We start from the raw sequence: 27,080 nt of genomic DNA, 5'->3' as shown, positions 1-27,080 counted from the left end.
TACACCCCTAGTTGATGGTAGCCATTGACTTCCATATAGGAAAAGAATGGCATACTATGGAAGTCAATGGGTGCCGTCAACTGTCTAGTTACTAATATTTCTTAAAATATCTTATTTTGTGGTCAACAGAAGAAAGAAACTCATGCAGGTTTGAAACAACACTAAGGTGAGTAAAAAAATGACATTTATTTTTTTTATTTTTGGGTGAACTATCCCTTTAAGCTTTTATCTGAGCAATAGGCCTACAGTGATTCATCTAGACAGATAAAGTCTGAGGAAGTAAATTGAGGAAACGCTAATAAGGAAATTCTTCAACTGTTTCTAAAATCTCTATTAAGGTAAACTGAACTCAGACGTGAAGGGATTTGTGACTGTAACGTTACAAGTGCAAGAATATTTAATGAGGTAATCGGCAAGGTAGTGTCTGATTGGCTGTCGCTAAACAACTCGCTGATGTACACAAATCCGCATCGTTTACTGTAGCCTACACCTTTGGCGTCGCACTTCGAGGTTAAAATTGTTGTTTAAAAAGTCATGGCCAAAGATTAAGGTGCAACGTTGTTAAAAGTGGCCGGGATTTAAAAAAAAAAATGTTTTCACAGGGTTGAGTGTTCAATCAAAAGCTCTTCATTAATAGTTTAATAATGTGAAGAATGATCTGATACCTGCATCACCTGAACGCTGGGTGCACGGTGACGTCATGCGCGAGGGGCGGGACTTATATAAGATCTCCCAAACAGTTACACGCAGGAGCCAGCCCAGAGCGACGCCGGATACAAGACAGGCACCAAGCGGGATCGAACGAACAAAGCGCAACTTTTCGTCCCGGTTGAACCTGGACTTTAACTGAGAATGTCTTTGGGTGACCAGCAGTGGTATCCCACCAGCGTGCAGGTAACAGTGCTCAAAGCCCGAAACCTGCGGATCAAGGGCAAAAATGGAACGAACGACGCTTATGCCATCATGCAGGTGGGCAAGGACAAGTTTTCCACGTCCGTAGCGGAGAAATGCGTATCGCCCGAATGGAAGGAAGAGGCGACGTTCGATCTGCCGCTCTTCCATCAGGGGAACGCGGAGCGATGCACGCTTTACATCATCGCGATGCACCGAGCCCTGGTGGGACTGGACAAGTTTTTGGGACAGGCTGTCATCAACTTAGTGGACCTCCACGCCAACAGATCACGCCAAAAGACCGAGTGAGTGTCATTCTGTCCCATGGGGGAATAACATTGTATCTTTGCGTCATAAAAGCATCCCATTATGACTCAAAGATTTTAAAAGTTAAAAGCGATAAGCTTCCAAACAGTTCATCAAAGAATGTTTTGGTCTCCTCTTTTGTATGGGCAGGATTCAGTACTCCACCCTTTTAAAACAAATGTTCGTCAAGTAAAGTACATTTCGTCTCCTGGGTGTTTGTGTTTTCATGAACATTATAGGCGTACAGTAAGATTTAATCACTTACTGTATAGTACGTGTGATGACTTAACGTTACTGGATACATCGAAATGTTGTGATCAGGCAGAAACGATTCAGCTACGTCACACATCACTGATTTTTGTGTGTTTAGTCAAAACTGTACTAACTATAGGAATTATTTTTAATTAACCTGTTCCTCATATTCAGAGTTATGTTTGGGTATACATTCACGAAATGTTTTTCCCCTCTCCACACACTCAGTATGAGTCAACATAATAGGCTATATTCAAAAATAATTTGTCAAATAGGCTGTGGGCTGTGGGTTACCAGTCACTTCAAAGAATGAATTCTGATGAATTAACAAACATATCGAATTGTTAACACTGCAACACAGGGCCATAACCACCATACATTTTGATGGAAATGATAGATAATTGGAAAGGCCAAATTGTTGCCCCCATATTTTATATTTTTGATGCTGCACTTCATTACGCACCCGCTCTTTTTTTTCGTATGATGACAAAAAGTTTTAAGTTTTTATGCTGGTTTGCCTAAGCAGTATAACAGCGTCAATGTCGAAATGTTCGAGACGGCCAATCAAATCAAACAAGGTTTGTAGTTTTTAAATGTTTTTAGGTATTGACCTGCCACCAGGATGTTGTTTTAAGGTTGCTAAGGTGTTCTGAATGTTGCTGTGTGGTTTCTAGGGTGTTGCTAGGTGTTTGTTTAAAAAGAGCTCACCCGCAAATTCTGTAATGATCTCCAAATATTTGTTTTTCACCCCTCCCCCCCACACATTTTGCCCATTATGCGAAAATTTTAAATATTATCACAAAAAACTCCCAGAACATCTCAAAAAGCCACATGATTTGAGCTGTCATTCATAGTGAAAATAAGGGACAACTTGCTTTCCATGTGTGTGTATATATTGGCCCTAACCCTGAATATGAGTAAAAGTAATGCCTGCCTCAATGCTAGGAACTGAATCTCAATTCTTGACTATAAATATCAAGAACTAGTTCAACAGAAGATGTATAATAGCCTAGGCACCACAGAAACAGAACAGGTGCCAGTAGGAAACGGAACAAACTTTGTTCTTTTTTTTTGTGTGTGTTTAGTTTCAATATAGTCGTTGTTTGAGCTTAATTTTTCCCCAGCTTTTCATTTTCACCTTTGGAAATGAGGGCTGCTCATATTCAAAAACAGAGGGCGTGCGAGTTTATTTGCCGAGGCCCTTTATTTGCATATTAGGTTGGCTTGATGATTTGTCCAGTCGACTTCCTATTCTGGCCTTTGAGAGGGAGAACGGGAAGTGACCTGTCTTTTAGCCCTGTGGCCTTCGGCGTTTGAGGTCCTGTGCCGTTTGTTCTTGTTGTGTGCCATCAGATTGTCGGACCCGTTTGATTCATTGCTCCATCAGGGTCTGTTTGAGCCAGTGGATCACACACATGATCTGTTCCATGATCTTGACCATGACCATGTTTGTTGTTTGGTTTGCTTGTTTAGTATTTGTACCTTTCGAGCACAGAAAAAGTGCAATAAAAAATAAACATTATTATTGTTGTTGTTGTTACTACTAGTAACTTGGCCCATTGAATCCATCATTGTCATGTAATCTCAAAATGTCAACATTTATGAGGGTAAGCTCATGCTCCATGTAGAATTACTTGGTTCGCTTTTAAGAGAAAAGCTTTTTTTACTCTGACTTTTTTTTTTCAGTCAAGATGATTCCTACTAATTAGGCTAAGATAAAAATATGTGTGGCATAAGCCCTTTTTCAGTCTTTGTAATGTTACTTATAACAGCTGTAGGACAATTATTAATATCAGGAGTAACTGGTGGCAACTTCATTAGCGGATCTGTTAATTTTCTTGGGTCAGTTTTTTTTTCTTCTTTTTTTTTTCTCCTCAGATATGCTTTTGAAAAGTCATAGTTTATTATTCCAAGCAAGCAAGTACATGTGACTAATGGAGTAAAACGGTCCATCACAATCTTACACAACCAGTCTAACTATATTACACATAATGCCGTTTTTACATTCCTCTCCACCCTTCCCAGCCCAGTACAACAAAACTTTACTAGTCATTAACTGACAGGCATGAGTGACACCCTAGGTTGGGATAATGGTGTATATATTAACATACATTGGTGTTTACTTTCCACCACCTTTAAGAATGTGAACACGGTGTTCTTTTCCTTTGATTGATCTGGTTCATGCAGTTTAGTCATTTAAATACTAATCCAACCTATAGACACTAGAGGTACATAATTTATATAAAAACTGTAAGCATATAGCCTTATGTTAAGAAAATTAGGGTTTAAAAGGTCTGCTTGCAATCCGTTAGAGTGACTAAATTATACTAGAAATATATTTTGATTGCATGAAAAATCCAATGTTCAATAGAACAATGTGTAACTTTTATATTATATTTGTCGTTAATAATAATAATAATAGTGATGAGTATAATAACAGTAGTAGTAGTTTTTTAATAATAATAATACATGTGTTTTTGTATTGTTTTTTTATATTACGGTTAATAATAATAATAATTATTATTCACTTTCTCAGAACAATTGATAGAATAGAAAAAAACTAAATATAACAACTTACCATTTATATATAATTTTTTTTCTTTCTTTTTTTCACTGAAAACAAGTGTTCACAAAAGTTTGTTCTTTTTCACTGAGGGTTGCTCTTCATTCAAATACAGAGGACCTTTTATTTGCCTATTGGTTTGACTTCCTAGTCTGGTTTAAAACAGAGAGTGAAAGGGACGTGTAAGATCTGTCTATTTGCCTTGGGTTTGCCCCAGTTCACATGGTTGCCATTTAAAGCAGGTGTGTACTGTACCTGAGACTGTATATAATGGTGAAGTATGTTAATAGTTGTGACGTCAATGTTTGGGTGTATCCATGTAGGCTTCCGATGTAAAATAGGACTGCAAAGCTCCTCATGACGTAATGAGATAAACACTTATGTGTGATTTCAAGCAGGTGTGTTTTGAAGGAGGTCTTGGCTTAAGTATCACTGAATGACTTTATTGTGTCTCCCATAATAATCTCAGATCTGATAAGGCTTGTGCATATCATAGCCTACGTTCTGTAATCTATTAGCACTGAAGGTCAGAGGCTTTGTTCATTCTCTTCATGTTGTATGTCTTTGTGATCCAAAATAGATTAATTTATTGAATATGACTGATCCTTCCTCACAGCATCATCATCAAGTCCAGAGCCATCGAGGTTTCTAGTCTAATTTATTTTGTAATCAAAAAGGCCTCCATATTAATTTATTATCAACTATTGACAGTCTTGAGAAAGCTGTAAATGTTGGCACTGGCACTTCATTATAGTATTGTGCACTGCAAGCACTTTTTTTTTTTTTTGCTCATAAAACGCTAGCCATCTCTCTTTCTTTCTCGTTCTTTCTCCCTCTCATTACGAACACACAAGGGATTGGATTTTGCCTTCTCTTTTTCTTAGAGCCTGCTGGTGTCGTGTTACTGTCCTACTTCAGGGTAATGTTGATATGGCAGCTTTGACATTGAGGTGCGGGACAGTTGATCATTGTCTCTTCTAAGAATATCCAATATGAGACACAAATGGTATATTATTATTAATGATATAGTAATAATATTAGTAGTTAGACAGTTCTTATCTAAATTTAATATGGCATCTTCCAAGGCATTTTAAAGTCCCATGCCTGTCACGTTTTAGCGCCTCTCCATCTTTTGATTCTCCAGTGTAAGTATTCGTACGTAGTCTTCAGTCCAGGTTTATTTAGACTAAGGTGTGGTTAATTCTTTACCCCAGTGGATCATTTTTCAATGATTTTGCTATAGCTTTATCTAGGCCAACTATTCCCATGTCATATGACCTCTCAAACTCTTTATGAAATCATTTGTTATCCCATAAATAAAAGAGCAGATGAAACTTGCTGCACCAGTTTGTTTTGCAGTCTCGCAGTGGCTGTGCCCTTGGTTTAAAGTTTCTCTGTAAACATGGTTTTGTGTACCTGAAACAAATAAAAGGGAATCGGTGTGAACTCATGATTCCTGTTAACCCTTACGTGCCCCATTCACAGCCAGGTTAGGCGAGTTTAATTCAAATTTAAACTAAATTATTAATTTAAATTAGTATTATGTTTATCATTTTTATTTGTTTTCTTTTTTTAGAGGAATAGTTTGTTTTAATTTATTTCAGTGAGGATTAAATACTCTGCATAGCGCAGTGTTTTTTTAACAGCAGTGCTATTTTATTAAGAGGAAGTCCTCTAAGAGCATTTAATAGTTTTATTTCTGACATTTTCCTCTTATACGGTTACATTTTAATTATTAAATAATTACTGAATGTGCCATACTGGACTGCCGTTTTGCTCAAATGTGTGAGGATTTTTGGGCTGGCGATTTGGCGTGACAATATTGAGGAATCAATTTTAATCGGTCTTCATTTTAAAGGTGACATCGGATGTCCCTTTTTACAAGATGTAAAATAAGTCTGATGTCCCCAGAGTGTGTATGTGAAGGTTTAGCTAAAAAAAAAAAACACGGAATTTTTATAGCATGTTAAAATTGCCACTTTTTGGGGGTGAGCAAAAACGGGCATTTGTATGTGTGTCCCTTTAAATGCAAATGAGCTGCCACGTTTCAAGAAGAGGGCGGAGCTTCAAGAGCTCATATCACCAACAAAACAGGACAATCTCATGCACTGAAAATGCCAGAAACTGTCAGTAGCGGTGTTCGGTTTGAAGCGGCGTCGAACAATAATGCCTACAGACCCAGAGAATATATGCTGTTTGGAGATAGAACAGGTATAGTCTAGTTTAATTATGGTTATAATTTATGTTGTCATCTTGATTTTATCCACTCTTAGTACAAGCCTGTTGTAGCGGACCTTGTCTAAATGATGGCCAAAACTTTACTGATGAGTTTAAGAAGTTTATTGTACTTCAAGTTCATACAAAAGATGGGTCTGTTTCACTCCAGAAAATCACTGTAAAGTTTGAATAAACACCGTATAAGAAGTGTGCATTAAAGACTTATCCATAATCTCTCTCTCTCTCTCTCTCTCTCTCTCTCTCTCTCTCTCTCTCTCTCTCTCTCTCTCTCTCTCTCTCTCTCTCTCTCTCTCTCTCTCTCTCTCTCTCTCTCTCTCTCTCTCTCTCTCTCTCTCTCTCTCTCTCTCTCTCTCTCTCTCTCTCTCTCTCTCTCTCTCTCTCTCTCTCTCTCTCTCTCTCTCTCTCTCTCTCTCTCTCTCTCTCTCTCTCTCTCTCTCTCTCTCTCTCTCTCTCTCTCTCTCTCTCTCTCTCTCTCTCTCTCTCTCTCATATCAACAACAACAACAACATACACCGCAAATTACACAAACACATTTGTTACAATTAACAGTAAACAAATATATACAAATCTTATGCCTTTTCGGGGGGTGCTTAATAAACTGGAAACTTTATATCCGTAAAACAACTCCTATGAACTGTAATAAAGTCGCTGCTCTCCCTTTCATTACTGCTGTGATCAGTATCGCTCCGGAGACTATAAGCTGGATCACGAACAGTTGGTACTAATCCATTCTTGAGTAACAACTTTTTAGCAAAACCTATGTTTTGTATTGACCCTCGTCACAAAGCAGTCTGGTGTAAAATGATTCGCGCAGACATAATTTAGGTATAATAGAGCGCAGTCCCTTCGAAAATATAGAACTAATCCACTGCGTCTTCAGTGGCTCTGATGTCGGGAGTACATGAAGACTGTCATGTTCACTCTTAGGCTACGTTTACACTGCAGGCTGAAACGACCCAATTCCGATTTTTTTTGCCCCTTTGCGACCTGTATCTGATCTTTTCATGACAGTCTGAACGACACAGATCCGATCTTTTCGAATGCGACCCAGGCCACTTGGGTATGTGGTCCAAATCCGATATGTATCCGATCTTTTGAAATGCGACCTCAATCTGAACGGCCAGGTCACATGTGTCCGACCCGCACGCCATTGATATGCGACAAACATCATAATTCTGCGTTGAAGTAGGCGGGAATGAGAAGATAAACAAGTTAACTATCGTACGATAGCACGCACCTGTAGCTAGCCACTACACTCCAACGCATTGCACTGTTATGGTCCGCAGCAGACGTGTCTCTTCCCGTGACAGAGTTAATCGAAGGTGCTCAAACATAATCGAAGGTGGATCTGGTCATTCGGAAGTTACTGATGAATTCTGTATTAGTGAAGCCACTCACATCAGTATCCCACCACTCCTGGCTGCGACTCCGCACCCACACAAATAACTTTAATATTGCTAAACGAGCTCCACTGTTGACATTCATGTTTAGCTACTTCCGCAAACAAGTGACGTCGTTGACCGTTGAGTACTCTTCTGCGCATGCGGGTAACTTCTGGGTCATTTCATGTTCACACAGGAGATCAAAAAAGGTCGCATTTAATTGGAAATGTGAACACCTTGCAAAAAACTCGAATTTTTTCAAAAAATCGGATTGGAGCATTAAGCCCCTGCAGTGTGAATGCAGCCTTACATCCAACACCGGAGTTGCTTACGAAACATTCTTTTTGCTAGAACCTTAGTAACCTTGCTTGAAAGCCATCTTTTAGTCCCTCAAAAAGAGTGTAACTAATAGATGAAGGCTCGTCCTTTACGTGCATGAACTGATCCCTTAAAACAGATTTAATTCACCGTCATAATGTGAATCTGGATGAAATCGTTCAGTAGATCTACTTCCTGGATTTTTGTATAAATGTGACATGTTAATTATGGAAGCTTGTTTCCGCCACGGAATAAAAAAAAAAAAATAACTGCGACTTTATCTCACAATTGCGAGATATGAAGTCGCAATTCTGAGAAATAAAGTCGCAATTGCGAGACAGTCGCAATTCTGAGAAATAAAGTCACAATTGCGAGAAAAAAAAAGACAGAATTGCGACTGTTTATCTCACAATTCTGGCTTTTTTTCTCACAATTGCGAGTTTACATCTCGCAATTCTGACATCTTTTCTTAGAATTGTGAGATATAAACTCGCAATTGCGAGTTATCAGGCCAATTCTAAGGGGGAAAAAGACTAACTTTTTCCCCCTCAGAATAGATTATATCTCACAATTCTGACTTTACAACACGCAATTTCGACTTTATATCTCACAATTCTGACTTTACAACACGCAATTTCGACTTTATATCACGCAATTCTGACTTTATATCAATCAATTCTGACTATATCTCGCAATTCTGACTTTATAACACGCAATTGCGATTTTATATCATGCAATTCTGACTTTACATCTCGCAATTCTGAGAAATAAAGTCAGAATTGCGAGATGTAAACTCGCAATTGTGAGAAAAAAAAGTCAGAATTGTAAGAAAGTCGCAATTACCTTTTTTATTTTTCATTCAGTGGCGGAAACAAGCTTCCATAGTTTATCTCTCCAAATGATAGAAGGCTTTTAAGAACACAGCATAGTTCACAGTGCCCTTCTCAGACAGAGTTAATGATTGCAGCTGAATTTAGATTAGGAGCCGCAAATGTTTGTTTGAGTTACTTTTTCCCTGTATAAAGAGATAAACCTGTGTGTGTGTGTGTTAGATTAGCTGCAGTGAGGGATGTGTTGTATGTTCACATGAAGTCCATTCGTCAAATTTTTCTAATGTTGTCTCAGGTAACAAAGATCTTTCAGGCACGACCATTTGTATCGATTCCTGAGAGCTGCGAGAGAATGATGTATTGAAGATATGCTTATGAAAGAGGCTATAAAAATGGGTTTTACTGCAAGGTGATCTATTAAAAGAAAAAGGTCAAGTCCTAAATATCTGTATTCGATGTGATTATTCTGTGCTCCGTTTGTCAAGCATTTTGCTGTGGTTCACTTCCCCTTTGGCCCAAACAAACTTTAGAGAAGAAGATAATGTAAATAGGCCTGGATTATCTTGAAAGAACTTTCCTTATCAAATTCTAAACAGTGACCTCATGAAGAACATTCCTTGAGCTTCGATTGCTGATAGGCATGATTTCCCTTTAGTCTTTCCCCACCCCGAAACTCCAGATTTGAGTTTCCTGCTGTGGTCCGAGTGCATACGGTCCACTAACGGACTGATAGTCTCTGTTTCCTGGTCTTGGGCTTCTATAGTTTTTCCCATTGGATGGGATTCCAAGCATAAATGAGAGTATTTTGAACTACAGTATTATTCTTTGAAAAAAAACATAAAGGTGAAGCGTTTCTGCACAACAAAACACTGAAAAATGTACATTCATTCAGGGCTTAATGAAAAGGAAATATATTTGTTATATAAAGGGTTTGAATTTATAATGCATGGTTTTTCATTATCATTATTGGACACCTTGAAGTGAGAACGATTTCGCTTTTTTAGTGTATGTCAATAGAAAATAGGCTTCAATATGCTGAGTTCATGGGCCGGTTGCATAAACTGATAAAGACCATTTTTACAAGTTAATCACATTTTTTTTTTTTTTTTAGGACTGTTCATAGTTACGTAAAAATGTAGATTGGTTTAATTTGATATCAAAACGTAAGGTTGATTACCCCTTGACTAACTGCAAGTTGATCATACAGTACTAAAGGCACAGTCTTAATATAATAGCTGGCCACAATTGACTTTTGTGAGGAAAAAAAACAGCATATCACTTTATGATTTGACAGCCTGTCTGCTGATCTTTAATCCGTTTACCATTAAACATTAATTTGAGTGATTATATTAGGAAATTACAACAAAATGAATGCTGTTTTCTGACTCCTATTTAATAAGAATGAATGGTTACGCTTTATTTTAAGGTGCCAGTGTTACAGTGTAATTAATGCATTACCAAGTAATGACTAATTTATTTACTTGTCCCTTGAAAAAGTAAAGTAAGGGATTACTCTTCATTTTTGGGTAATTTAATGAGTTACTTCTGATGTAATTGCATTAATTAGTATAGACTATAGAACAATTCTATCTAACGCAATAGTGGGTTTAACATCAAATTAACGTCAAGCATAATTTATACAACTTTATATTTATTTGAAGGAATTAAAACTGCAGTTTCATGTATTGTATTGTTCAACTGATTGAGGTTGATATGGGATTTGGAAAGTAAATAGTAATAAGTAATGCAATACTTTTTAGAAAAAGTAATTAGTACAGTAATTTAATTACACTATTACAAATGTAAGTAGCTAGAGATTAATTACTAGAGTAACTTACCAAACACGGGTAATTAATTATACATTAAAGTACTGAGTAATTATAATTAACTATGTACTAGGGTTAAGTTTTCAAACCCAAATCCTATAAATATATATTATTTCATTAATATACATTTTTCCTTTTTACAAATACTGAAATTGCTTTTACGTGTTATTCTAAAAGGGAAAAATTAAATGTGCATGATTTATATTTTAATATTTCTCAAAATTGTAGTAGCATTCTGTCCAAAACTCTTGTCCTGTGGGGGTCCAAACCTAAATGCTCGGAATTCTGCAGCGGCTGCTTCCTCTGAGCACATGCCACGTTTAATCTGATTCATCTGTGGGAGCCGCTGTTTGGTGTCAGTGTGACTGTAGATTACCCATGATCCCAGTGTTCAGGAGTCTATTATGACAACAGCGTGGGCGGATAATGGCTTGTTCATGATTACAGATACTGAACTCCAGAACTCTCCTACCTGCTGCTCTGCTGAAAAAATTACAGAGCAGAAATGAGTGGACAAGCGTAGGCTAAACAAAGACATTTTTCCCTTTATTTCATCAGTAGGAGGGCTTCTCTGACCTGGATCATTTACTGGCACAGGGTTCAACAACTCCCACGTGAAAATCTGGCCTCTCTATTTGTATACAGTAATTTAGTTTTGATCCCACCACCATTTAAATCAATGAGTTTAGCTTATATAATAAAATTAAAAAAGGGTATCATACCCCGGATCTTAACCACTTAATCATGTGTGCGCATAGGGTTATGCTAAAGTCATGTTCGACTCTCTAAATTATTTAGTTCTGAATGGTCAGGTGCAGCATAATTTCTTTTTTTGTATAATGAATGAATGCTAATGATCACTCTGTGGCCTTATTCTCACATAATACAAATAATAATAATGTACAACCAGCCGGAGATTACAGGGTTCTTCTACAGTTCTTTCCCCACACAAACAAGTCTTTTTTAATATATTTAAAAAAAAGATGCAACATTTTCTTTACAAAAGAAAAAAGAAAATTGCAACAATTATGCATATATGAAATGTTTCCAAAATGACACTTAAATCATAAATTACTTGCGTAACATATGCAGTGTTATTTTAGCATTATTTAGTATTTGGTAATATTTAGTAATTTTATGTGCCTTTTTATTACTATTTAACTTTTTTCAAACTTATTTAATTTTTTGTCATTTTAGTGCTTCAACTTCATCTTTTATTTTAGTTATTTGCCAAGACAACTTTTTTTTTAAATGTTTTTAAAGTGTTCTTTTTTCTAATATTTATTTTTTATTTTAGCTTTATTTTAATGAGCACAAATTATTTCTAATAGTTTTATTTACTTTATTGTGATTTAAAAATAAGACTTTAAATAAGCTAAAATAATTCAAATAAATGATAATCCTTAAAAGGGACCTATTATGCCCTTATTCGAAGTCTTGATTTTGTTTTTGGAGTCTACTGGGATAGGGTTTCATATTTGAATGTTCAAAAAACACATTATTTTTCACATATTTTAGATTATTGCAACACCTATTTTCCCAGTCCGTCAGTAACGCTCTGTTTAGTTCCTGTCTCTATGAAGCCCCTCCTTCTGAAAATAGCAATGTGCTCTGATTGGTCGGCTGTACCACGAGGTTCAACACACTGCTAATGCAACTTATGTATGCCTTAGGCGGGAATTATTTAAATGAGGAATATCGTGAGTGTACATTACCGGAAGAAAACTCAACACTACAATGGAGGAGTTTCACTCCCTTTGGATTGACTTTGTGCTTTTTAACTTTGCAGACCTTTTTTCATCCTCAAACAGAAACTTTATACACTTAAGAAAGTTGAAAATGTCAAAAAGCATAACAGGACCCCTTTAACAAGAAAAAATAAATAAAAAGCACAACTGTCATGCAATCTAATGAAAACCTTGTTTGTTTCTCTTTGCAGTTGGTACAAGCTGGTGGATAAGAATGGGAAACAAGAGAAGGACCGAGGGGAAGTTCATTTGGACATTCAGTTCATGAGGAATAACCTGTCGGCCAGCATGTTTGACCTCTCCATGACAGACAAGCCTCGCTCTGGCATCTCCAAGCTCAAGGATAAAATTCGTGGTAAGAAGAAAGACGGCCTGTCGGATTCTGCCTCTGCGATCGTGCCCTCCTCAGTGGGAACCGACAGTGAAGGAGAAGGAGAGGGTGCTTCAGACACTCCTAAGAAGAAATCGAAACTGAAATCCTTTTTTGGACCAAAGACAAACCTCCAAAGGAATGTGTCCCAGTCCATGTCAACCTTGGGCACCCTGCCTGAGAAGAACAGTTCACTCAGCAGCAGCAGATCGTCCGGCCTTAATGTGGACTCTCCTGATGGTAAGGTCAAAGGTTATGCATCTAGTCCAAATATATGAATCCCCCCCCATCCCACCTTTTTCTTTTTTCCCCCTTTAGATTAAGCTTTTAAATGTCGGCTTTTACCAGTTTGCATAATAATCATCTATAAAAAGTATTCAGACATGGATCACATTTTATTCATTTAAAATGTTTGTTGTAGAAATGTACACTAACAGTCACAAATTTGGAGTAATTAAGATATTTCTAAATGTCTTTGAAAGAAGTCTCTTTCAGTTTTTTTATCTAAATATAATTTGATATGTAGCTCATACATCTACTAGAATTCGCCTTGACACCAGTTACAAATCAAAAAGTTGGTGTAGTGTGGCTTAAGTTTCTGATATTATCCAAATACATTTTGGAGCTCATCGACATTGCTGTTTTAATACATATTGTCTTCTATTTTCTCTTGCAGTGAAAAAGAGGTTTAAAATTCTGGGACACAAGCGCACTGACAGCTCAGATAGCAAAGCGTCTCTTGGCCCCTTTTCTCTTCTGAGCCGCTCTAAACAAAACATCCCGGAGCAGAATAACCTGTGTATCAACGGCAACCATGTTTATGCTGAGGAACAAGAACCGAAAGCTGCTTTTGGCTCCACACTCAGTCTGAACAGCTCAGGAAAGGGTTCAGTTGAGGATGTTCGTAAACACCATCAAAGAAATGCTTCCGACATGTCCATCGACTCAATTAAAGGGCTGAGCATCCCCTCATACAAGCCTGAAGTGCTAGACAAAACTCCTCTTGCCTCACAGAGCCCTCTAGAGGACAGGAGCCTCAGTCAAGTAGAGGCGGTGGAGAAGGAGAAGGGTAGGAAACCCGGAGGAAGAAGCCTTCAAGAGATGCTGGACCGACAGGAAGAAAAAGAGTCGATGAAGCAGCAAGAACTAGAGAGAAAACAAGAGGAAGAGAGGAAAAGCAGACTTGAAGAGCAGGAGAAGAAGCGCAAGGAAGAGGAAGAGCTGCAGAAGAAAGGCAGCGAGGAGGAGACGCAGCGGGCCGAGGAGCAGCGGCACCACGAGGAATCCAGAGTAAGCGAACGCCTTTCCTCTCTCTTTGGCATCGGAAGGAAGAAGGAGGAGAAGAGAGAGGAAGCAAAGAATGAACCCAAACGTCTGGATGTGCGCTCCTCCATAAACCCGTTTGAAGACATTCCCCTCTCCCCGGATAACCCAGCCTCATTCCCAGAAGAGAGATCCACGGACCCACGGAGGGGCGCTAGGACCACCCCAGCGCCAACAGCTATTGCTCTCCCCAGTCGCACAGCGAAAGTGTCTGCCGTCAAGCCGAGGTGAGTGCATGTATTGATGAACCTCCTCTTAATAAATGGCTGGGTGAAAATTCACTAATTTGCTATGCAATTAATAGTGATCTAATATTAAGCAATATTGTGATTTTAATGCACGATTGATTGACCAGTAAGTTTCCTGTAGTGCTTGTTACACTAGTTTAACCAGAGTCTTGCTTGGGTCCTGTTTGGTGACCGCCCCGACCTGCTTTACGTACCAGAACACCCGACACGTTAATCCAAACCATATCTGCATTCAAATAAATCTAAACATTTATATCAGGGAGGGAGTTTTGGAGGGTTCCTGTGCAGTGAGGATATTATGTGCATCATAATCACAGACAGAGGTGACTTAATTAATGTGAAATACATAAAAGGTGTTGGCCTACATATAATAATAATAATAATAATAATAATAATAATAATAATAATTTGATCAATTAACATTATTTGACATTTAAAAATGCTTTTGTTATTTAACCCGCAGTATATCCGTGTCTGTTGATTCAGATGTTTTAATAGTAAGTTCAAAAGCAAAAAAAGAAAAAGGCTTTAGGGCTTTAAGTTTAATGTCATTAAAATGTTTAACCTGTTAACTGTCACCCCCCTTTTTTTGAATTGACATGAAAATGCACATTTCGAACATAAATGGTTGTAATTCAAGAATGCTTTGGAATATAGACGTAAGATCGGTCTTGTTTTAAAGAAGACATTTGGCAGATTTATGTAGAAGTGAAATAAATTAAGAAAGTGAAACAGAAAAAAAGTTATAGAAGTTTGAGTTTATGGAAATGTACAATGTAAAAAAAAATATTATTCATATTTTATATAAAATATATATTTTCAAAACCTGGGCTACTCTAAAACTGCAGAAAAATCAAAGCCAAAAATCTGATCAAGTTGTGTTTCAAATTTTAGGTTGATATCTCAAAAAATGAGCTTTCAGTAAGATTTTGTTTGGGCGCAGTACCAAACTTTTTCACTAGGTCACAACCAGACTCCATTACTGCCCATATAAGGGCGCCTCCATTTCCATATGTGTTTTGAGTGATATGAACCATTATTTCCACAATTTTCATACAATTTATGAAGTAGAGATCCTATTCAGAAGTAGTATGGGAAGTTTGGCAGATTTTGACATGAATTCAACCTCTAATAAACACATACAAAGAACACGCATGTGCGTCATAGCTCGCTGCCACATCACAAATGGTGAATTTATTATTTTTTTCTTTATATTTAAAACATTTTCAGACCTTTTTTCTAAAATAACTTAATGGATGCTATCTTTTGAACTCTTGGCATGAAAACAAACTAGGTTTCTACAATTTTTTTTCATGATTTTTCATGTTCATTGCTATTTCAAAATAAAGGTCTGAACACGCCTTAGGAGTATGAAAATATTCTTGTTGCAAATTGATAAATTACGGCTCCTCTGTAATTTATTTTGAAAATCAATCACCAAATATGGAAACTAGAGATAGTAAGCTTTCAAATGATATATAGTTTGTCAATATTACTAAGATATTATTGTTTTAAAAATATAATGGCAAACGTCCCACCTGTGGGACGGTGACAGTTAAGAAATATAACTAGATAAATATTATAGATAAAATCTGTTAATTTCTGTACATGTTATATTGTTGCTTAATATTGTATTATTAATGCTTCAACAACGCCTTAATTATATTTAACAAAAAAAAAAAAAAAAAAAAAACTTTTATTTAGCAAGAATCCATTTAATTTGATTAAAAGAGACAGTAAAGAAATTTATTAATGTTTTTTTTTTTTTAAATAAATGTTGTTCTTTTGAACTTTCTATACCTCAAAGAAAATATAAATTTTGTTTCCACAAAAAAATATTGAACAACCGTTACCAACATTTAATAAGAATAAGAAATGTTTCTTTAGCACCAAATCAGCATATTAGAATGATTTCTATAGGATCATGTGACACTGACGACTGGCGTAATGATGCTGAAAATTCTGCTTTGCCATCACGGAAATACATTACATTTTAAGATAGATTAAAATACAAAACAGTTGGTTTAAATTGTAATATTTCACAATATTACTGTTTTTATAGTATCTTTGATCAAATAAAACATACAAATATTACTGACACCAAAATGTTTACCTGTCATATATATATATATATATATATATATATATATATATATATATATATATATATATATATATATATATATATATATATATATATATATATATATTATAGCATATATAATAATAGTTTTAAGCAAAACACTTACATGTGGACTCTTATGTTTTGAAACAAAGGGTTTGTAGTGAACTGGAAACATTATTATTATATAGATGAGACTTTCCATGTGCTTATAAATTAACTATCATTGTCCTTAATATCAGTCAGCTCTAAATCAGCCCCAGGGAACTATCTGAGCATTGTTCTACCATTGAGCTCCATGTTAGTTGCTTTTCTTTTAAACACCATGTTTTTTAAGCATTCTTATAAGATCTAAAAAGAAACTAAAAATGTAGAGGTCTGTATTATATTCAGCCGACCTCATGCTGAGGCTGCATGCTGAATGATGCGTCAGGCTGCCTTGTAATGCAGTTAGTATCTTGCCACCTGAGAGCTGAGGGAAACCCAGGCTGAAACTCGACTCCTCTCACCTCTGTCTACTCTACTGCTCTTAAAGAAGATCTCCTTCATTTAGACTTGCGAAAATTGCTTTAACAGATGATTAATAACAGAAGATCTGAAGTTGCGAACAAAAACAGGTCAAGAGAGTAAGTGCACAAGAAGTTTTAGTGAAACGGTTCAAATTGCTACACACTGAGGTTGTTACTGAAGTGTTTCTCGTTCAAAGACCTCCATTAGCTTTTAGCATTTTTGTTTTTGTCTCTCGGCACAGCTGTATCCCATTTTGGAAGTGTGTGTGTGTATGGGTGTGCGTTTTCTGTAAGGATGGGATGAAATCATTGTTTCTCAACTAGATGGGGGATGGGGGTGTTCAGGTATGACTGAGTTTCATACCCTTGGGTGAAAGTGGAATATGTTGTATCACCGTGATTTAGTCAAATAAAAAGCTCTTCATTCAATCTTCTGTTGAGTGCTGTACCTGTAATACTTTAGGTCAATATAAATAAAATGTGCCGAATTTTACGCATGCTAAATATAGCCTAACTTATACGTTATTTATGGCATTCAGTGTTTGTTCATTTTTATGACCACAAAGTGTACTCAGAATAGGTTTTATTGTATTAAATGGTTTGCATTTTGACCCTATGTAACTAACTTAACCTGTTTTGCCGAAGGCATTTGATTGGTTAGTGGAGGAAGGAATGTGTACTGGATCGTCATGTGCTAATCTTCTGGAATGGAGTGAAACAAGTTGTGAAAGATGATGATCTTGTACTCTTACAGACTATGTGACTAAGAGACATTGTCTTAGGGAAAACTGTATTTGTACTGGGAGTTCTAGGGATTTTAGGAACTTCTGTTTTGTGGTGCTTAACTATTATGGTGAGTAAGTAACTAATTTTCCAAAAGCTGAGAATAGAAAGAGACAGGAATATGTTTTGTTGTCTTTGTTTCTGTGGACCTTCTTAGACTTGGAAGTGCAGGGTACATTTCATCGTGTCTATCTGGGGTTTATGTTTAAAAACTAGAATAGAAGTAAATGATTAATATTTACAATAATAATAGTAAATGTATTTTTATGTAGTAAAATGCGTGTGTTGTGTGTATATATACAAGTAATTTAATAGTAAAAAGACATTGTTTCTATTGTTTTGAATGTTCATATAAAGTGTAGGCTAGATGTCAGGTATTGAGTTGTGATAATAGGGTTTAGACAGGAGGGTCCTGTGCTGTACATATTAAATGGATTGAACTTAGTGTTTTCAGTTGCAGTAGTAATGCCCAGCAGAAATATATGGGATTGTAAGCACTGGTATAGCTGTAAGTTGACGATTTTATGTTTTTACTCTTTGGCAGATTGGCTCTGAGTGTACTGCATGAAACCGATAATAGCCATTCCCAATCCCCTTCAGACTCTGTAGACACCCAGAGCACTATCCACGCTTCTCCACTTTCCCCATCCCTCGCTACTGATTCATTTGAGTCTTTTGGCATGTTTTCCGATCTACATTCATCTTTGGCACCTCCTAAACCTCAGAGGAGTTTCATTGAGTCAAGTGAGTCCATGGAAAACCTCTCAGCTCCCAAATCTGACAAGAAACGAAAGGCTCCTCTACCCCCTGGTAATCATGGAGGCTCGTCCAAGACTGAAAGCCATCCTGAAAATGGGGGGCAAGTGCATACCCAGAACGCCAAAGATAGACCGGCTCTTCCTCTTCCAGACTATGAAACCCTCTTTCCCAAGAAGAGGCATGGGGTGATGAGTCAGACGCGTTGGGACCATATTATCGCAGAGGTAAACCAGAGGAACTGGGATTTCTCTGAAGAGATTAATGTAGATGGACCAGAGAAGCCGATGACCAATAAGTATGCGGCCTTAAAGGACAGAACCTCAGCAAACCTTAACCAGCACCAAAGGAAGAATGATGTACCTCCCCCTGCCCCTGCCAGGCACAAAGAAGCAAAGAAAGAAGCACCCAAAGCTTCTGCAACACCAGAACCATCAGTTGAGCCTAATGTCCAACATGGTCATATCAGAGAGCCTTTATATTCTATGGTCAATAAGCCTAAAAACTCCAATCACATGGAAAATAAGTCACCTCCCGTTGTCCAAAGTCGACATATACCTCAGGAGATGGAAAGGAAAACTCAGACTCCTGATGCCATTAACCATCAACTCTCCCAGCCAAAAGAGAAGCCTACGCCAGCTGCCAGAGCCATTCAAAATGTTAATTCAAAGACTGATGATGTGGCTAAAGAGATGCCTATAGTCAAACCCAGACAACAGTCATTAGTTAAGGACCCAGTCAGACAAGTCCAACCAGACAAGCAAGTAACAGCTCAACCCATGATGTTAGAAAACAACAAAGTTGAGAATCCTCACAAGGGCCAGAAGGAAAACATTTTTATTGAAGCAAATCACATTAAAACTGCTGAAATTCTAGAAGAACTACCTTTGGGGAAACTGACTAATGAACCTGAGGGGAAGGGAATGATTGCTTTTGACCCATTTCCAAGTGATAACTTTATATCTAAAGATCCCTGGGCTTTACCACAGCAGACCACAAATGAAGACAGCCTGTTCACAAGGGGCACAAAGAAAATGGGAAATCCTGAAGATCAGGCGTCAACCATTGATAAAAAAGATAACAAATTTGCAAACAAAAGAACAAGTGATCTATTCACAAATCTTTCTGAAAACGGCACAGCACCAAAATTAGAACGCGGAAAACCATCACCCAGCTTTACTGAACAAGCCAGAGCGTCATTTCATAGAAATTTTTCACTTAGAAAGAAACCTTCATCTCGCCAGATCACAACTACTGGGAAAGCTGATACAGTGAATAGTAGTCTGGATAGATCCGTTTCTCAGTCTTCACAAGATGCTGAAGACGTCGAGTTGACTGTAACTAGTGTTGCTCCAGCAAGCAGAACAGAACCTACCCTAGTAACATCTGAATCCCCTATTGGGGGCAGGACTACACTTCGTGCTTGGGTCTCGCCATCAGAGGCTCAGCCAGTTAGTAGTGGAAGTGCTGTTTCTAATTCAAGAAGGTGAGACGTTCTCCCGACCCCTACTAACAACTCACTCTAACAGTCTGTTACCCCCATTGTGCTAAACCCATCAGCTTTTAAATCAGCATCTTTTTATTTTACCTCAATCAATCTCTGCCCTTCGGCATTTGTTCAATTGGTGGCTTAGTGGTTGGTTACTGCTTCCTGGGATCTTGAGGGTTGGGATTGTGGGCTTGGGGTTTTGCTATTGATTGTTGCTATTTGTGGTTCAAAATGTCATTTGTCTTTTAAGAGCTTGTGTAAATAGAACTGAGGCAGTGTCAAATAATACAGGGGTTTCTTCGTTCTGTTTTGTTTTTGAAGGCCATATTAGATTGATTATCTTGACAATGTGTACGTTTTATGAAACTGGATCCATATGAAAGGCTGTAGATGTGAGATTTACTTTACATACACATTGAAGCTTACATAAAAAAAGTGATGCATACGAGACTTATGAGATCACATGTTAATACTGAAATTAAGTGTTGGGGCACAATTTATATTTGTTCTGAAGATTGTGATGTTTTGCATGATTCTTAATTGCTCTACCACAAAGGTGCTTACACTTGAGTTTTACATTTCTCTGCTGTACTTTTATTGATCTTTTGATTTTGTTGGGAATTATACATTGGGTGAGTTTGGAATGGTTTACTAACCCATGCCAATAACTGCTTTCTGCTTACGAGACAGTATGCACTTTATACCGCAGTTAGTGTGTGAAAAACATAGTATGCAACAAACATTTAAAAATGTCATATGCATCATCGTAACATGACGCATGTATTCTATTACTACATTGCATGTTTAGGTCAGCAAGAGGTGTCTAGTTATCATCTGAGAAAGGTTATTTGAGATTTTTAATTGAACTTTTTGCCAGTCATTCATTTCTCATGAAATGGTCAAACACGAATTGTGGTATGCAGTATCCTATGTAGTGTGCTTTGGTTGTAAATGCACATTTTCTCAAATCTAAGGGTATCTGTGCATACAGAAAATTTGCAACATAAAGTACAAAATTATTAGCATGAGATAAGCGATAAGGTACGCCCTTCCAAACATATCCACGGCTCCTTTATCGATTACTAAAATGAAGTGGGTACATCTTCAAGGGCCCTTGTTTACTTTATTTAAATTTTTCTAAGGGTTGGTTTTATTCTTAAGTGTACATCCTCCTCTTAGATGAATGAAAATGCTCTAGTTATTTGCCATTGTTTGCAGTAAAGTTTTCATGTTCATTTCGATAATATGTCTATCTCTCCTTTCTTAGGCCTCACCCAGTGAAACCCATGAACACCACAGAGAGCCAGTCTTCCAGTGTTCTCGCTGTGGGGAAAGACCCAAAGTCTATCACCATCAAGGAAATGGCTGAGAAGTCAAAGGTACAGTCATTTACCTACTTTCTGCCTCCTTGTTGTTAAGCACAGGGGTCGGCAACCTTTTGTCATGAAGTGCCATTTTTAAGTTTCCTAGTTAATCACTATGCCATTTCGAAAGCAATTTTCCAAATTTTTATTTTATTTGTCAAGTTACTGTTTTCATGTTTAAATTAGACTTTGAATAACTTGATTTCCAATGTGAGCCTACTGAACCCCACTGCGTATACAGAGTTTTCACATCAACATCATTGTGATGTGTGTGGAATATTTAAAAGGACTCTGTGTACTTATCTCCTATCACCGATATTTATAGCATTCACTTTTTTTTCTTTCTCAAAGCTAAGCACAACAAATGCAGCAGAACAAACTGTAAGCTGTCAGTCAAACAGACTTCACTTGTGTGATACATCTGCTGTCTTGATCTGTGTTGTGCTTTCAGCGGCTCGTTTAATAGTATTTATAGCTTTATAACTTAATACAACAATTTGTCTTACTGTGAGGAATGATTACCTCAAAATGTAGATCTGTATGCAGGTGTGAGGAACTTTATCTAAGTGAAATCCATACACCTGTCACTGTGATTTTGCCAAGTACGACATGTTACTGGATCAATATAATTTTGTTGATCCTGGAAAACCAGTCCTGTCTGGATTTTGCCAAGTATGACATTTTCCTGGATCAATATATTTTAGTTGATCCTGGAAAACCATTCCTGTCTGAATCTTTAGAACTAACCCTATCCTACACTCTTAAGAAAAATGGTTCTAAACAGTACCAAATTAGGGTTCTTCGGCTTTAACTATAGCAGAACCCTTTTTGGTGCTAAATAGTTAACCATTTTAGAAGGTTCCAGAAAGAACCATGCTTTGAAAGTGCTATATAGAACCTTAAAGGGATACTCCACTTTTTTTGGAAATAGGCTCATTTTACAACTCCCCCAGAGTTAAACTGTTGAGTTTTACCGTTTTTGAATCCATTCAGCCGATCTCCGGTTCTGGCGGTACCACTTTTAGCATAGCTTAGCATACATCATTGAAGTGGACAAGACCATTAGCATTTCTAAAAAAAAAAATGACCAAAGAGTTTCGATGTTTTTCCATGAGTGCAGCAGGCGTAATGATATGACGCAGCGCCTGAAAATAGGCTACCTTCCGTCAACACAACGGAACTATTTTCAGGCGCTGCGTCATATCATTACGCCTGCTGCTCTCATGGTACGGCAGTAAAGTTTCTTGATTATTACGCAGGAATGAGAGTATAGTTCCTAGCCATATCAGCCTAGAAAATTCCAACTTTACATTTTCCGTCGGTCTTAGTGCACGATGTAACTTCAGAAGAGTCAAGTTTTAAATAGGAAAAATATCTAAACTCTTTGGTAATTTTTTATTTAGAAATGCTAATGGTCTTGTCCACTTCAATGATGTATGCTAAGCTATGCTAAAAGTGGTACCGCCAGAACCGGAGATCGCCTGAATGGATTCAAAAACGGTAAAACTCAACAGTTTAACTCTGGGGGAGTTGTAAAATGAGCCTATTTCCAAAAAAAGTGGAGTATCCCTTTAATGGCGTTATAAATAACCTTTTCAACAATATTTATTTTCATTAATATTAGTATCTTCATATTATTATTATTATTATTATTATTTTATACATATACATATATATATATATATATATATATATATATATATATCCCTAAAATCAGAGGTCAATGAATAGAAGCACCTAACCCTGGCTGTAAGCCTAAACTTGACATAAACTGTAAACTTGTCCCTCGTATCTGATTAGTTGATTGGAATGTTGTTCCAGGATCAACAAAGATGTTGATCCAGGAACATGTTGTACTTGATGAAATCATGTTCACCTACAGTAAACCTCTCTCGCTTTTGCTCACGTGCCAATGTTGGCACATGTGCCACAGGTTGCCGACCCCTGATTTAGCACAAGTTGAATAAGAATAAGTTGAATATAATATACAACTAGTTGTTAAATAACACAAATTAACAGATGGGAATAAAAAAAATGGTGTAAAGAAAAACATATGCTGGCAAAATTTGTTTAAATCATTTTAAATTTGATTCTAGTTTTTAAACCAGTATCGGCTAATTTGGGGTACTTAAGTGCGCATGGTCATTTCTCGTATTTTATGTTCACTCGCCTAAAGTAAATTTAAAAAAAATTTAATCTATTATTAACACCAAAAAAAAATGGAACTTAATTTAGATTACATTTAATATACAGTACAATATAATGTTGTGACCCTACTTTTACGTGTATCATTTAAAACAATTGATCTTAGTAAATTTTTTCATTTATTTAGACAAAATATTACAGAATTTTGATATCGGCCAATAACATGTAAATAATTATCGGTATCAGCCAACATTTCAATATCAGTCCATCCATAGTTTTCAGGATAATGAAAAACATCAATCACATGTATCCAAACTTTTGATTGGTACTGTATAACTTATACTCCCTTTTTTTTTTTCCTGTGTTCCTTCATTTCACTGCGCATCCAGATTGGAGAGAGTGGTCCGTTCACCCAGCTCACACAGGAGGAACTGATCACGCTGGTGGTAAAGCAACAGGCTGAACTATCCAGAAAAGATGCCAGGATCGTGGAGTTGGAGGAATACATTGATAACCTGCTAGTTCGCGTCATGGAGGAACAACCGGCCATCCTGCTTTCACTTCATTCCAAGTGTTAGGGTTTGATCAGAACATTTGCCCTGATCATAACACTCAGACACTTTAATATTGTGGGATTTGCCTGCTATGCACAGAAGGATTTTGGATTTCAGGCTGAATGTAATATCACAACTCATAATCAGTTTATTTGCTTTAATATTTAATGCACCACTTCACATTCTGATTTCACCACCACTATCTTACAAATAACTTCTTTTTACTATGTGGATGTTTGATCGTATATCAGGTCCAACTATTCCAGAATTCTGCAGTTTGTTATTGTTTGGTGTTTTTTTTTCTTTTCTGATTGGATCATGGTACGATCTCCCTCCAAAAAGCTACCCAACAACAAACACATCCTATTTATTGAGCATATCATTGTCTTTCTGTGCACCTTTCCGTTTAGGCAAAGAGAGGGCTTCTTAATGCATTATTTATTGAAGTCTTAAGTTTGTATTTGAATATTTTCCTTCTCTCTGAAGTGCTTTGTTTCGATCTTGACTACTGCGTTCATTAATTCCTTCCTTCAACGCTTCATTGCTGTTGATGCGGCCTTATGTCTGTTGGGGCTCAAATCAAGGGCAGACATTTACACTATACGCACTTTTTACCTGAACAGGGTGTTTCATTTATGAAGGATAGTGTTTTTTTTTATATTAAGTAGTTATCTGAAATACCCTATAGAATTACCTCTGTAGAAATGCCTTAATAAAGAAACATTTTTCTGTATGTATACTTCTGCTTATGAAAGGCCTTTGTTCTAACACTGGATGTATAGGTAATTTTCAGTGCCCTGGTCAATATTGACTACATAATTAAAAAAAAAAAAAAAATTATCTAAAACGTTTTTCATCTAAATTGGCTGTTAAATTAATCAATCTGATTGTTTTATGCTACATGTTTGTTTTTATATTATAGTCGACCAGATGTTGACCAGGCATTCTTTAAAAAAGCTTGAGATCAACCTTTTGAGCACATGTACATACTTGTGACACTCTGCGATTGATAATAATGAACAAGCAATAACTTTGCAGAATTTTGTTTCCTGAATTTCAGGTAATGTGATTCTTTCCTCAAACCGGGATCTTTTGCCTGTTGACATCACAAAAGTGTTGAAAGATTGTCTGTTGTGAAACCAAAGATCTTTGATTTAAAACTGAAGTCTTACTGTACGGTACCGGTTGCAAATCAGCTCTCCACTACATGTGCTATTTTTATTATTAATATTAATGTTTTTAATCAGTGGGTAAACATTTATTTGTTTTTAACCTACCTTGTCCACTTGTGTAACTATGAGGAGACAATTATCCCTCGTAACATGGATGGAGGAAATAACCATGTGTTTATTTATTTGTTTGCTATTGAGGCAGAATTGGATGTTTTCTGTGTTGCAGTTATATAAATTCAGTTATGAGAATATTCATAATCAAGAGCTTCTGCTGGCTCCTTCAAGTGTTGTCAATCACTTTGAGTGAGTTCACTAAACTGTTCACTCCAAAAAAATATTTTATATCTGAATTTGAATTAGAAACCTTATTAATTATTGCAGATGCTATGCATATATTTTGTAGATCTGTGCCTTCCCTTTTTATTCAAGATTCCATATTGACATTCATATATTGGTTTGTTCCTTAACTTCAATAAATGCGGAACTGTAATTTTGATTATGCTTCAATTCATTGAATAAAACTTAGCTGAACTCACATAGCCTGTGTTTTTATATATAATTGATGGATTCTGTGTATTGATATGATGTTTAACAGTAGTTTGTAAACATTCAAATACAAAAGTATATGAGTCAAATATATTTGAATGCGCATTAATGAACTAATGAAGTGAGGGTTTGCCCAACAAAAATTCTGTCATTTACTAACCTTCATGTCGTTCCAAACGTATGACTTTCTTTCATCTGTGGAACATGATATTAAATATACAAGATATTTAGAAAAATGTTTTGACAGTCTTTGTCCATTTAACGAAAGTAAAAACAATATCGGACCATCATTGTTTGGACAAAGAAAGACATCTTTATCCTTTTTAAAATCTTTATGAAAATACCTTATTTTGTGTTCCAGAGAAGAAAAAGTCAGATGGGTTAGGAATGACATTGTGGGTGAATAAATGATGAATTTTTTTTTTTTTTTGGCGAACCATCCCTGCAGCCAATGTGACTGTTTTTGTTAATGTTAGTAATGAAAATTTAGCCTGGCATATGATGTAAAATAGTCAGATTATGGAACAATTTTGTTAAACCGTAAAGAAAAAAAAGAAATTAAGGTGAAATTCTGATAGCATTAATGTAAACCAAAGAGATATTTGTAACAGTTTAACAGACTACTTGCATAACATGCATATACATATCAGATATTACTCTACTGTATATATCCCAATAAGATAAGACAAAAATTTAATTCGTTTTATGATCAAAGCTCTGTAGTTCTTATTGTATAATCCAACTCAATACAATCATGATTAAGAGATGTACAAAAAAAAACCCTGATGTATCATAATGATGTAATCTGTAATGTATGGATAATCAAGTAAACATAAGTTGCTTTAGTACAGTAAGTCTTGAAATATTACTAACAATATAAAAGTAATTTGTGCGAAGATTCACGCAGAAAGACGTGTCTACCACAACTTGGAGGACATTCATACTAAAAGTATAAACTATTAATCAGACGACAGAAGCTTTATGGGGTTAATAGCTATAATGATTGGATACTCATAAATAACATGATAGTATAAAATAATAAAGCTTAGAGCAGCAGACTGTTGAGTACAGTTTTGTTCACCAGATGGCAGTAGAACGTAGCACACTGTATTGTCTATACTTGTCAGGCTGATCAAGAGGATGGCTCGCATTCATCATTATGTGCATGTCTTAAAATGATTCTTGGCTGCTATTATAATTGACTTATACATGCAAAGAGTGGGGGCCTGGTGCCACTCACCACACAACTATCCAAATATCTGAAACTAATTGCATTGCTTTACTCAATGCTTAAAGGTTATGCAGTTGACAGTATCTACAGTTGGCTAATTAGTAGCTAGAAACT

The 27,080-nt window shown here is 36.5% G+C and overlaps 1 protein-coding gene across 1 annotated transcript; it reads left to right on the top strand.

Annotated features, from left to right (window-relative positions):
- Positions 1-670: 670 nt before the first annotated feature.
- Positions 671-24,750, top strand: rab11fip1a (RAB11 family interacting protein 1 (class I) a). Its single transcript, XM_056246670.1, has 5 exons — positions 671-1,196; positions 12,546-12,964; positions 13,401-14,274; positions 21,222-21,333; positions 23,853-24,750. The coding sequence occupies exons 1-5, from the start codon at positions 853-855 to the stop codon at positions 24,039-24,041; spliced, it is 1,938 nt and encodes a 645-aa protein (XP_056102645.1). The 5' UTR covers positions 671-852; the 3' UTR covers positions 24,042-24,750.
- The last annotated feature ends 2,330 nt before the right edge of the window (positions 24,751-27,080 follow it).

This window comes from Rhinichthys klamathensis, unplaced genomic scaffold (genome assembly GCF_029890125.1).
Source record: "Rhinichthys klamathensis goyatoka isolate OS25496 unplaced genomic scaffold, OSU_Roscu_1.1 h1tg000040l_1, whole genome shotgun sequence".
NCBI lineage: Eukaryota > Metazoa > Chordata > Actinopteri > Cypriniformes > Leuciscidae > Rhinichthys > Rhinichthys klamathensis.
This window is presented reverse-complemented; position numbering and strand designations above follow the sequence as displayed.